A 13,807-nucleotide genomic window follows, 5' to 3' on the forward strand; every position below is an offset into this window, starting at 1 on the left:
GCTCTCAAGAACCCCTTCCCTCTTGCTTATATCCTCTCCCTGTTCTCCCTGCCCCTGTTCTATGTAATTTCAACCTTTTCTTACAATGTAAACCGATATGATATGTATTTTAATGTCGGTATAGAAAAGATGTTAAAATAAATAAATAAATAAATAAAATAAATATCTCCCTCTCATCACCCCTCCCCCACCACATTCTGCTGTTCAAATGATTATCACTACCCCAACAAATCCTGATGTTAAAAAAATGGCCACAGACACTGACGCCTCTCTCGCTGTCTCCCGAACACATTCCTTAATACCATATACTCAGTCCTCTCAAGCACTGGCTATTTTATTGCTGCTGGTAGGGGGAGCTAGCAGACAGCTGATTAATATTAATTTATTTACTTCAAAACAGGGTTAATCTCTGTTCAGAAGTCCCTAGTGAGAAATTACTACTTATCTGATAATTTCCTTTTCTTTAGGACAGTCAGATGAATCCAGATCAAGTGGGTTATGCATTCTTACCAGCAGATGCAGACAGAGTAACTGACATCACAGTATATATATATCCATGCAGTTAGATCAGCCTGCCAGTATTCTCTGCAAAAGCATCTGTGGACAGACTAGCGAAAAGCTTGATGAAAAACAAATAACCATTGCAATACTCATCCAACAGGCAATATTGAGCTCAGACAAGAATGTAATAACACTAGTAAGCCCCGCAACACGTAGGCAAACAAAAGGATCATTATGCAATCATACAGCAGCCAAGAGAGGGAAGCTGGATTCATCTGACCATCCTAAAGAAAAGGAAATTATCAGGTAAGTAGTAATTTCTCATTTCTTAGCATCCAGTCAGATGAATCCAGAACAAGAGGGATGTACCCAAGCTACTCCCGAATAGGGTGGGCTGTCCACAGTCCAGCCACTGCATGTGCAAAGGCTGCATCCTCTCGGGCTTGCACATCCAGACAATAATACCTGGAAATGTGTGTAAGGAAGACCATGTCGCAGCTAGGCAAATGTCGACGGGAGACAACAATCTAACCACTGCCCATGACACTGCCTGAGCTGGAATGGAATGGGCTAGAACCCGACTAGGTAACAGCTTCCCAGCATCAACATTTGCAGTTGTGACTACCTCCTAAATCCAGTGAGCTATTGTAGGCCGTGAGACTGGATCTCCCTGTCTAGTACTGCCATTGAGGATAAACAGGTGAACCAACCTACACAAAGGCCCAGTGACCTCCAGATATCTGACAATATGCCGCTTGACATCCAAGGGCCACAACACATCTCTCTCCCTGACCAGAAATGGCAGGGAGATGGACTGGTTAAATTGAAACTCAGAGACCACATTCAGTAAAAAGAGAAACGACTCTAGCAAGAAAAGAGAAACGGCTCCTGGCAAGACAAGGCCTGCAGCTCAGAAACCCTTCGCACAGAACAATTTGCCACAAGGAACACTGTTGTGTTCCTTGTGGCAAATTGCAAGGACAGAATACATATCGGTCAAAATGTAGAGCATAGGACAGAATACATATCGGTCAAAATGTAGAGCCTACCAAAAAATCCAAAACCAAATTGAGACTCCAAAGGGACACCGGAAACACAAAGGAGGATGAATATGTTCCACTCCTTTCAGAAAACGGACCAAATCAGAATGAGCCAACAAGGATCCACCATTGACCGAACCCCTGAAATAGGCGAGAGCAGTTAATTGTACCTTTAAGGAATAAAGGGCCAAGCATTTATTCAAGCCATCCTGCAAAGATTCCATAAAATGGCATCTTGACCAAACATGGAAGAGTACCGAGATCCTCACACCAGGCCTCAAACACTCTCCAAATCTGCATATAGGCTGAGGAAGTGGAGAACTTTCTAGCTCTTAGCAAGGTGGAGATCACTGCCACAGAGTATCCACATTTCAGCAAGCGAGCCCTGGCAAGGGCTATACCATAAAACAAAATTGATTTGGATCTTCATGAAGGATAGGCCCCTGCTACAACAGTTCCTGTGCACTGGAAGTTGAAGAGGCGAATCCACCAGGAGCCTAAGCAGATCTGGATGCAACGGTCTCCTGGGCCAATTTGGAGCAACCAAGAGCACCATCCCTCTGTGGTGTCTGATCCTTCGAATCAATCTGCCCAACATGGGCCATGGAGGAAAGGCATACAGCAACTTGTCTTCTGGCCACTAGGGTTTCGATCCCCAATGACCTCAGATCTCTTCTGCGGCTAAAGAATTATAAAACTTACGTGGTGCACAAAGTCGCCAACAGGTCCAGGAAGGGGAGACCCCAGTGATCTCAAATCAGCTGAAACTCCTCATCTGACCATCCACTCTCCTCAGTCCAGACTCTCCCTGCTGAGAAAGTCTGCTCTTACGTTATCTTAGCCTACGATGTGCAAGGCTGAGATCATCTGGAGATGCAACTCAGCCCATTCCATAAGATGATCTATTTCCTGCAACACTTGCTGGCTTTTGGTACCTTCCTGCCGACTGATTGAAGCCACAGTCATTGCACTGTCCGATATTATGCGGACCGAGCAATCCTGCAGCCTGTTGTCGAACTGTAAACATGCAAATTGGACCACACTGACCTCCAGGTGATTGATGTTCCAGAGAGACTCTCTGCACTCCAGTGCCCTTGCGCCATCAGCAAGGAGACTCACATCCATTGTCAGGACTAGCCAATCCAGAGGGGATAGTGAAACTCCCTTCCATAGATGATATGCCTGCAGCCACCGCTGCAGTTGGGAGAAAATCTCCATTGACAAGTGGAGCCGAATCAAATAGTCTTAAGTCTGCAGATTACACCGAGAAAGCAGGGAGTGCTGAAGAGGATGCAATATGCACCTTCAGTCATGGCACCACTTCCAGGGCACTGCCATTAAGCCAAGGACCTGCAAGTAACACCATACGGTTTGGTGCAGAGTGTTCAACAACAGACGGAGTTGAGCTAGCAACTTCTGAATTTGAGCTTCCAGCAGGAACACCGTGACCTGCTTTGTGTCGAACTGAAACCCCAGGTATTCCAACATCTGAGTAGGCTGAAGACTGCTCCTGGCTTTGTTCACCACCTGGCCGAGCTCCCACAGCAGGGAAATCACCTTGCGAATCACCAGGCAGCTCTCTTCCAGCGACTTGGCGCGAATAAGCCAGTCATCCAAATACAGGTGTACTAGGAGTCCATCCTTTCTCAACTCTGCCACAACTACGACCATTACCTTGGAACAGGTTCTGGAAGCAGTGGCCAGACCAAGGGCAGTGCCCAAAACTGAATGTGGCGTCACAGAACCGTGAACCGCAGGAAGCATTAATGTTTCGCTTAGATGGGAATGTGGAGATACGCCTCTGACAGATCCAGAAAGGCAAGAAATTCCCCCGAATGCATGGCCATTATCACTGAGCACAAGGTCTTCATGCGAAAATGCTTCACTCGCAGATGACGATTGATGCCTTTGAGATCCAGGATGGGATGAAAAGAGCCTTCCTTCTTTGGTATAACGAAATAATGGAAAATTGCCCCATATTTTCTTGAGATGTGGGCTCTGGGACCACAGCCCTCATACTGAGAAGCCTTGCCAATGCTGTTTCCACTGACTTTATTTATTTGTTTTTTGTGGTGAGTGGCAGGGCAACACCATGAACACGCCCCTAGGAACACTGCGAAACCCCAGAGCACATTCCTCTCATATCACCTCCAGGACCCACTGATCCAATGTGATTTTGACCCACCTCTGTTAAAAGAGAGAGAGGCATCCCCCTCTCTCCTGTTCCCAGAGGTGGGTTGGCAAACCTTCATTGGGAGTTTCCACTACCTGAGCATGCACCTCTTCTGGGTTGTCGGGGACGAAAGGACTAATACCCATCGAAGGGTCAAATCCTCTGAAGGTCGCTCCTCCTCAGGGTTGAAAACGCTTGGATCCTCTAGCACAACCTCTCATGTGAAGGGAGCAGTGCACCTGCTTCTTATCCTCCGGCAAATGAGGAAGTGGAGATTCGCCCCACTTACTGGCCAGCTTCTCCAACTCGCAGCCAAACAAAGGCGAGCCATTAAAGGGCAATTTGGCGAGGTTAGCCTCAGAGGGCACATCAGTTGACCAATTTCTCAACCATAACTGATGCCTGGCTGCTACTATCAAAGCCACCCTTCTGGCTGAAGAACAGACCAAATCATAGCCTGCCTCCAGCAAGAAGGCAACAGCTGGTTCCACAACTGCCCTGGAGTTTACCCCAAAGTAAATCAACCTCCTGGGAGAGAAGCAAGCCACCAAGGATCAACAAGAAGCAAACTGCAAGGTAATTACCACTGCTTCAAATGTTCGCTTAAGGATAGCCTCAATCTTTTAGCATTAGCATCCTTCAAGGCCGCTTCTCCTTCCACGGGAATAGTGTACACACAAGTGCATTTCCATCTTGGGGAAAAAATGTGTTCTTTTACCACTGGATCCAAAGGGTACAGGCCTTCCAAAATCTGGCCCCCTTTGAAAGTAGCCTCTGAGGCGCCTAACTCAAGATCAATTAATTCCTGAATGGCTTCCATCATGGGGAGAAAACAAGAGGCTGTACGAAAGAAAACCAAAATTGGGATTTTTCTTTGTCTCAGACACTGAATCTGCCCCAGGAACTTCAAGAAATCTTCAAGGTCTGGGAAATCAGACCTGTCAGTTCATCCCTTTGAAAGAACTGCAACATAGTTCCAAATGGTTCTAATCCAGGAGAATTTCACCATCCTCAAGAGAGGCAGGATCGGCATCATCATCCGTGCTGTCTGGATCTCCATCCAGAGGACCCACTGCCACTCCAGGAGTACTCTGGCACCCAGCAAACATTCAGGCAAGGTTTTCCCCCTGCGCCTCTGCTCTAGGAGCATGGGACAGGGTCGAGGACTGTGCCTGAAGAAAGGATTGCAACACCTGGAAAAATTCTACCCATGAAAAAGTGAAAGTATCCAGACCAGGAGGGACCAGAGGTGTACTCACTCTGCTACCTTCCCCTCCTGAGGAACCAGTTAGGAAAGTTCCAAAATCAGGTGCCCCACCTAAATCGTCTTTACCCAGACCCACATCCGGCTGGGAAGAACCAGGCTTCATGAAATCAGAGGAAGACAATTCACCCTGAGCCTCCAAACAGCGCTGGCACAAATCAGCGGGCAGTCCTGGCTGAGATGCCCGTATATAACAAGCAGTGCAAAGAGAAAGACGCTTAGGCTGCTTAAGCACAGGCGCTATGATGGCCAACAACGTGTTGAGCAGCAGACAGAGGCACGCGTCTAGCTGGTTTTTTTTTTTTTTGGGGGGGGGGGGGGTTTAGACAGGCGCCTAGAAAATTATGTGTCCAACACTAATATACACACACATGTAGGCACTTACCTAGGCGACCAAAAATTAAGCGCACAAAAAATCTAAGCGCATAGTACCACTTGTGCGCATAGGTAAGCGCACGGCCACTAAGTGTCGCTTAACTTGGGCGCATAGACTACAAGGCCCCACTGTGCACCCAAAAACTGGACGCACACCCTGCACATACAGGGGTAGATTTTCAAAGGGTTACGCGCGTATATTACGCGCATAACCCCGAAAACCTACCCCTGTGCGCGCAAGCCCCAGGACGCGCGTATGTCCCAGGGCTTTGAAAAAGGGGCAGGAAGGGGCGGGGCAGGAGGCAGGGCAGCGGTCCGGGGCGGTCCCAAGTCCTCTGGCACAGCGGCTGTGCCAGGGGGATGGCGCACCAGCATCCGGCTGGCGTGCACAAGATACGCCTGCAAGAGGCAGGCGTAAAAAATAAAATAAGGTGGGGGGATTTAGGTAGGGCTGGGGGTGGGTTAGATAGGGGAAGGGAGGGGAAGGTGGGAGAGAGTGAAAGAAAAGTTCCCTCCAAGGCCGCTCCGATTTTGGAGCGGCCTTGGAGGGAATGGGGAAAGCCATCGGGGCTCCCCTAGGGCTTGGCGCGTGCAAAGTGCACAAGTGTGCACCCCCTTGTGCGTGTCGACCCTGGATTTTATAACATGCGCGCGGCAGCGCGCACATGTTATAAAATTGGGTATACATTTGTGCGCGCCAGGTAGCGAGCGTAGGATTAAAAATCTGCCCCACAGTGAAACGCACATCCCAGACTGACAATCCAGTAGAGGGCAGCCTTAGAGAGCATGTGAAAAGCCTTTGAGGCCTACCACATGGCACGCAGCAAAAAGCCTCGGAGCGGGGCCTAGTTTAAGGAAGCTGCTCAACCTGCCAGGTAGCCCATGTCTCTCGAACTCCCACAGAGTGGAACGAACGTTGGACCGGTGCGCCGAGCACAGAGACTGGGAATGAGGAAACCATGTATAAAAAAAAATTTCTGCTAAGTCTCTGTAGCTATCTCTTTTTTGGCTGAGTACAGAGATGGTCTCTGGCTGCGGTGGGGGAGAGGGCATGTGTCGTCACCACCGCGCTTAGCTTCCTGCACCCGCTGCCTTTCAGCTGTTCAAGCAGCTAAGTCCACACCGGGAAAACAGCTACTGAACCAAGGCACACCTCTGAGGGTCCATGGAAATCACCCCAGGAATTCTTACCTGGGGAGAGACCTTTAGGTATCACTGCAGGAGAGAGGGGCTTTCTTTTCCTGAATTTAGAATTTCAAATTTCTCCTTCCAAAAAGCTCACATAATCCCCATAGGGAGATGCATATCCACCATCTGCTGGAGACGGAGAATACTGGCAGGGTAAGGTCACTGCAGGGCTAGATATACTGTGACATCAGCTTGCTCTGACTCCATCTGCTGGCAGGGGAACATAAACCCACTGGTCCTGAGTCCATCTGGCTACATGCTAGGAAATTCTATTTTTTGTCCCAGTAGTTTCCCAGTTTCTTCCTACTCCATTTGGGACTCCAGGTGAATCAGAACAAAGGCTAGGATCCTGGCATCATCACCCTTCATTTGTAACTACATGAATATTTTCCCCCTATTTTTTTGCAATCCCTTCAACTCCTCTTAGTGTGTCTAGATTGGTCATTGCATTCATATGCCTTCAGTTGAGGACCATGTACCAATGTTCCCTCCAGAACTTTGCAACCATGGACTCTGAATCCGGCCAATAGGTGTCACCCTTAAGTGATGACTACAACTCCCCCCCATCAAAGACTATGAATGCTGCCTCTGTAGCATCCCCAGCACCTGGCCAATGTGAGGAATGGAAGAACCTACTAGGGGACTAAACCAGGGATTAGCCCAGGTTATAACATTCTATTGTGCTAATACTATACTGTATCAAAGTGTATATATATTCTACGAGGCAGGCATCTCCCATCCATAAGGACTATAAAGCAATCACTTTTTCTTTTCTTTTTTTTTTTCTGAAAATAAATGCATATGGTACATATTATCATGTCATATATCTGAATAGAGTCACTTTGCATATCCTTGATGAATGTTGCCTAGTACTAGAGCATCTCAGTTGTTTTTCTCTGCTCAACAATTTACAAAGAAATCAATAGCAAGAAAAGGTGCAGTTTTACAAGTTCAGTATATAGTTAGACATTTATAACATTTACATATCCTGAAAAATGCTTAAGTTCTTATATCATGTAATTCACAAACTTGCTATATAGGAAAACTCATTTAAGAATCAAGTCAACCTTCATACGATGCCAATTTTTAAATAATGGCTATCGTGCTGGTAAACCTTATAAACTATAAGGCTTTATAATCATTAGGTAACTTGATGATATTGTTTAGATTCTTCTCATGAAGCTATCTTTATCTGTCACACTTATCTTGAGTGAAGTCCATTGATTAAATGGGCAATTAAATGGGCAATTTTCTCAGTGGAAGGGAGTGGACAGTGGAGTGCCTCAGGGATCTGTATTGGGACCCTTACTGTTCAATATATTTATAAATGATCTGGAAAGAAATACGACGAGTGAGATAATCAAATTTGCAGATGACACAAAATTGTTCAGAGTAGTTAAATCACAAGCAGATTGTGATAAATTGCAGGAAGACCTTGTGAGACTGGAAAATTGGGCATCCAAATGGAAGATGAAATTTAATGTGGATAAGTGCAAGGTGATGCATATAGGGAAAAATAACCCATGCTATAATTACACGATGTTGGGTTCCATATTAGGTGCTACAACCCAAGAAAGAGATCTAGGTGTCATAGTGGATAACACATTGAAATCGTCGGTTCAGTGTGCTGCGGCAGTCAAAAAAGCAAACAGAATGTTGGGAATTATTAGAAAAGGAATGATGAATAAAACGGAAAATGTCATAATGCCTCTGTATCGCTCCATGGTGAGACCGCACCTTGAATACTGTGTACAATTCTGGTCGCCGCATCTCAAAAAAGATATAATTGCGATGGAGAAGGTACAGAGAAGGGCTACCAAAATGATAAGGGGAATGGAACAACTCCCCTATGAGGAAAGACTAAAGAGGTGAGGACTTTTCAGCTTGGAGAAGAGACGACTGAGGGGGGATATGATAGAGGTGTTTAAAATCATGAGAGGTCTAGAATGGGTAGATGTGAATCGGTTATTTACTCTTTCGGATAGTAGAAAGACTAGGGGGCACTCCATGAAGTTAGCATGGGGCACATTTAAAACTAATCGGAGAAAGTTCTTTTTTACTCAACGCACAATTAAACTCTGGAATTTGTTGCCAGAGAATGTGGTTCGTGCAGTTAGTATAGCTGGGTTTAAAAAAGGATTGGATAAGTTCTTGGAGGAGAAGTCCATTACCTGCTATTAAGTTCACTTAGAGAATAGCCACTGCCATTAGCAATGGTTACATGGAATAGACTTAGTTTTTGGGTACTTGCCAGGTTCTTATGGCCTGGATTGGCCACTGTTGGAAACAGGATGCTGGGCTTGATGGACCCTTGGTCTGACCCAGTATGGCATTTTCTTATGTTCTTATGTCATTAGTTGATGTAGCCGAGGTCTGCGTTCTTGATGTTCATCTGATCCACTAGAGGAGTCATCAGAACCTGAAAAAGCCACTTTTTTTGGTTTCTGGATGTCTTGTTCTTTTTTGTTGAGCCACGTGTATATGTTTGCATCAGCGTAATCATTCTTGTCTCTCTTGAATTTGGTTATTTTGTTTCGTTTGATGTCTGCTTTGAACTTTTCCATGGAGGATTGCAGTTGGTCCAATGAGGTCTGTACGGTGTCTATCAGTGTGTTTTGCTTATACTCATCTTCTATGATCACAATCTCTGCTTGTACTTCCTCTGTTATTTGTTGATCCTGAGACCTCTGGGTATAAGCTGCTGCTTTACATATTCAATTAAGGTGATGCCATGTAATTCTGCTCTAATTCGTCTTTTATGTAGTTCAGTGAGATCTCCTAGGAGATCTCACTCCTAGAAGCATCATTATTTTCAGACTCGACTGCTGCCATAGTAAATTGAATATGTAAAGCAGCAGCTTATACCCAGAGGTCTCAGGATCAACAAAGAACCACTCATGTTTACAGACAGGATGGGTTTTCTTTTTAAATGGGCTGCCATTCTTAATAAATGATCTCTGGATCTTATGCTGTTCATCATCGAATACACCAAAACAGTCACAGAGGAAATACAAGCAGAGATTGTGGTCATAGAAGATGAGTATAAGCAAAACACACTGATAGACATCGTACAAACCTCATTGGACCAACTGCAATCCTCCATGGAAAAGTTCAAATCAGACATCAAACGAAACAAAATAACCAAATTCAAGAGAGACAAGAATTATTACGCTGATGCAAACATATACACGTGGCTCAACAAAAAAGAACAAGACATCCAGAAACAAAAAAAAGTGGCTTTTTCAGGTTCTGATGACTCCTCTAGTGGATCAGATGAACATCAAGAACACAGACCTCGGCTACATCAACTAATGTCAATGGATTTCAATGTGTTATCCACTATGACGCCTAGATCTCTTTCTTGGGTTGTAGCACCTAATATGGAACCCAACATTGTGTAATTATAGCATGGGTTATTTTTCCCTATATGCATCATCTTGCACTTATCCACATTAAATGTCATCTGCCATTTGGATGCCCAATTTTCCAGTCTCACAAGGTCTTCCTGCAATTTATCACAATCTGCTTGTGATTTAACTACTCTGAACAATTTTGTGTCATCTGCAAATTTGATTATCTCACTCGTCGTATTTCTTTCCAGATCATTTATAAATATATTGAACAGTAAGGGTCCCAATACAGATCCCTGAGGCACTCCACTGTCCACTCCCTTCCACTGAGAAAATTGCCCATTTAATTGCCCATTTAATCAATGGACTTCACTCAAGATAAGTGTGACAGATAAAGATAGCTTCATGAGAAGAATCTAAACAATATCATCAAGTTACCTAATGATTATAAAGCCTTATAGTTTATAAGGTTTACCAGCACGATAGCCATTATTTAAAAATTGACATCGTATGAAGGTTGACTTGATTCTTAAATGAGTTTTCCTATATAACAAGTTTGTGAATTACATGTGTTTCTAATACATGCTATATTTCGGGTCTTCTTTAAGCAGTAATTTCTTATATCTGCATGAAAAGAGAGCTATGTTTAAAAGAACAGGCCATGATATATACTTTTAAAACTGTATTGATAGTAAATATATATTTTTGTTTACTGACTTACCTGTCCAGATTTTTTAAAGAGAAAGGTTGCGTGGAAAACCTCAGGTAAGAATCTCTGTAGAACCAAATGGTAAGAGGGTTCCATTCTGTGACTAGAAACCACTGTCTAATGTCAAATTTGGTGTCATAAATTAATAGTGGCAACTCTACATATTTCTGAACTACCCACTTATTGTCCTTTTTAGCAAACAAATCAGTAGCCACCAGCCTCAGAATGTCTTCTATTCTGTCCATGCACACTATGTCTGGAAATAAGAAAGAAACATAAGATGCATTATATTCCTGGGTAAACAAAACATTTAGAGAATGCCATTGTTGTATAGCTAAGGAATGGCAATTGTCATTTTCTGATTTCAGATTTGTATCTAAAATCCTGAATCACATAACCAAAAAGTGGGCAGTACTGCTATCTTGTCACTATTACGGAACAGTGAGATTGCAGGATTACAGGTGCCATGTTTATTAGATTCTGGAGCAGAGGGTTAGGGATAAATCAAAGAATGATTAAATGCTGCTGTTTTCAGTTTCTAGTACATTTGCCTTCTTCTTGGTACCATTTGTAAACTTATACTTCTCAAATTTTCATATGGGAAAATCCAAAATATCTGCTGATATATCCTGTATTTAAATGTTAGATTGGGATCTAATAAATTTGATTCTCTTTGACATGGGGGCCTCATTCTAGGTTCAATGACTCTCAATACAGTTCTTGGAAGTGCCCTAGCTAGTCTAGTTTATAGGTTGTCTATAACAAATATGCATGCAATATATTTACAAATATCAGCCTGGTTTTTAGACCCAGTGTATGTAAATATATTTCATGCATATAAATTATGGGCAGCCTGAAATCAGATCTGACAGAATGCTCCTGAGGACTGGGATGAGAATCACCAATCCGATTCATCTTACATGGAAGTACATGTATATGTAGTTGGAATATTTCAAAGACAGCTGGTTTTGTGAAAAAAATATCTTTCCCTTACTTTTCTTTAAAAATATGGGAAAAAATATTTACAGACACAACCAAGGCAAAGAAACCACATACAAAAATGATACTACAAGTACTCGCTCCTCAAGGCTTATTCTGCTCAGGTTATCCTGCACCTCGGACCTCGGGTCCCTCTCTTCATTCAACTACCGAAGGAAGTTATCAGCACTGCTACTCTGTGAGTATCACTACGCTCCAGCTCTCCTCATTCCACTCTTCAGGTTCACGGCCTATCCCGTGCTGCGGACCACTACCGGACCTTTGCTACATCTGGGTGAAATCATCATCTACAAAGACTGTCTGAGCTTACTGTGATATTGCTGGACTACAGCATTGTCCTTCCTTAGGCAAGATTCTATTCATCAACTGCAGTATAATAAAGCTTTCTCTCCTCAGAGTCTGCTTACTAGAGTCTAGCCAATCGTTGTGGTTCCCCATGGGGAACCTCCCCATGGGAGGAGTCATCGCCACTTCGACCAAGAGTCCACAATACACCACAAACCCAACACATATAAAGTTTTAGGGCAACATTTAAAGTTGAAAATCATAGGATAATTATTTCTCTTTTGGAAAAAAAAAACTGTAAGCACTTTTAATTTGCTAAAATATTCTTTTAGTAAGTGATTCGAGCAATGTTTGGACAAAAAGGTATCAATGTATGAACAATTATTTTCCCACATCACGGACCACTGACTTTGTCTATTATATTTCAGATCTGAAGTAAGACAATGGGGTAGATTTTAAAAGGGTTACGCGCATAAGTTATGCGCGTAACCCTTTCAAAACCCCCCCTGCGCGCTGAGTCTATTTTGCATAGGCTCGGCGGCACGCGCAAGCCCCAGGACGCGCGTAAGTCCCAGGGCTTTGCTGGGGGGGGCGTGTTGGGGGCGTGTCGGGGGCGGCGCGACGTTCGGGTTCCAGGGCCGTGTCGGGGGTGTGGTGCCGGCCCGGGGGCATTTCGGGGGCATGGCCTAGGCCTCTAAAATCGCTCCCGGGCCGGGGAATCGCGAGGCGGCAGCCGACTGAAGCACGCGAGTTATGCCTGCCTGGAGCAGGTGTAACTTTCACGATAAAAGTAGAGGGGGTGTAGATAGGGCTGGGGGGGTGGGCTAGGTAGGGGAAGGGAGGGAAGGTGTGGGGAGGCCGAAGGAAAGTTCCCTCAGAGGCCACTCCGATTTCGGAGCGGCCTCAGAGGGAACGGGCAGGTGCGCAAGGGGGTGCACAAATGTGCACTCCCTTGCGCACGCTGACCCCGGATTTTAGAAGATACGCGCGTATCTTATAAAATCCGGCATACTTTTGTTTGCGCCTGGTGCGCGAACAAAAGTACGCACGGGCGTACATTTATAAAATTTACCCCAATATTGACCGAATGTTAAAAGCCTGGTGCGAGTAAAAATTGGTACTTACGCGCATGGCTGGGCATTGTGTGTGCTGTGCGTATTTTCAAAAGGGCCCAGCCACGCATGTAAGTGCTGATATGCACACAAGTGCTGGGCCCTGAAAAAGGGGCAAGCAGGGGGGCATGGTCTAGGTGGGCAGGGGCGGGATGGAGGCTGGCTGGGACAGTCAGCTCCATTCAGTGGTTGGCACTTATCTGGCTAAGTGGTGAGTGGGAAATGGGTGTTTTGGGGAGGAGCTACTTATCTGATTAACTTAACCGGATAAGAAGCGATATTTAAACTTATTTGGCTAAGTTAACAAGATAAACAGGTGTGTTGCTAGGTACTTCAAAAATCCATAGGTCTTTTCCTTCTCCCCACTCTAGGTTGCCAGTGTTTCCACAGACCAGGACTGGACACTTGAGAACCAGGGAGAGGAGAGATACCTGACCCTCCCCTAATTTGCATAAATGTGCCATCACTGCTCCTGAATCTTCCTTCTCTCTCACTTGTCCCTCTGTTCTTTCTATTCTAGAATCCCCGGGACAGAGGTAATGGACATAGAAACATAGAAATGACGGCAGAAGAAGACCAAACGGCCCATCCAGTCTGCCCAGCAAGCTTCGCACTTTTTTTTTTCTCATACTTATCTGTTACTCTTGGCTCTTAGTAACCCTTTGGTTCTATTTCTCTTCCACCCCCACCATTAATGCAAAGAGCAGTGTTGAAGCTGCATCTAAGTGAAATATCTAGCTTAGTTAGGGGTAGTAACTGCCGCAATAAGCAAGCTACACCCATGCTTATTTGTTTACTCAGACTATGTGAT

General features: G+C 44.8%; 1 protein-coding gene across 6 annotated transcripts in view; it reads right to left on the bottom strand.

Annotated features, from left to right (window-relative positions):
• Window positions 1–13,807, bottom strand: part of TTLL8 (tubulin tyrosine ligase like 8) — a 545,909-nt gene that overhangs the window by 180,743 nt on the left and 351,359 nt on the right. For all 6 annotated transcript variants that reach the window (XM_029615311.1, XM_029615310.1, XM_029615309.1 and 3 more), the window contains one exon: window positions 10,613–10,856. In XM_029615311.1, the coding sequence (XP_029471171.1) occupies window positions 10,613–10,856 (244 nt within the window). The remainder of the gene's footprint in view (window positions 1–10,612; window positions 10,857–13,807) is intronic.

Source organism: Rhinatrema bivittatum, chromosome 9, assembly GCF_901001135.1.
Source record: "Rhinatrema bivittatum chromosome 9, aRhiBiv1.1, whole genome shotgun sequence".
NCBI lineage: Eukaryota > Metazoa > Chordata > Amphibia > Gymnophiona > Rhinatrematidae > Rhinatrema > Rhinatrema bivittatum.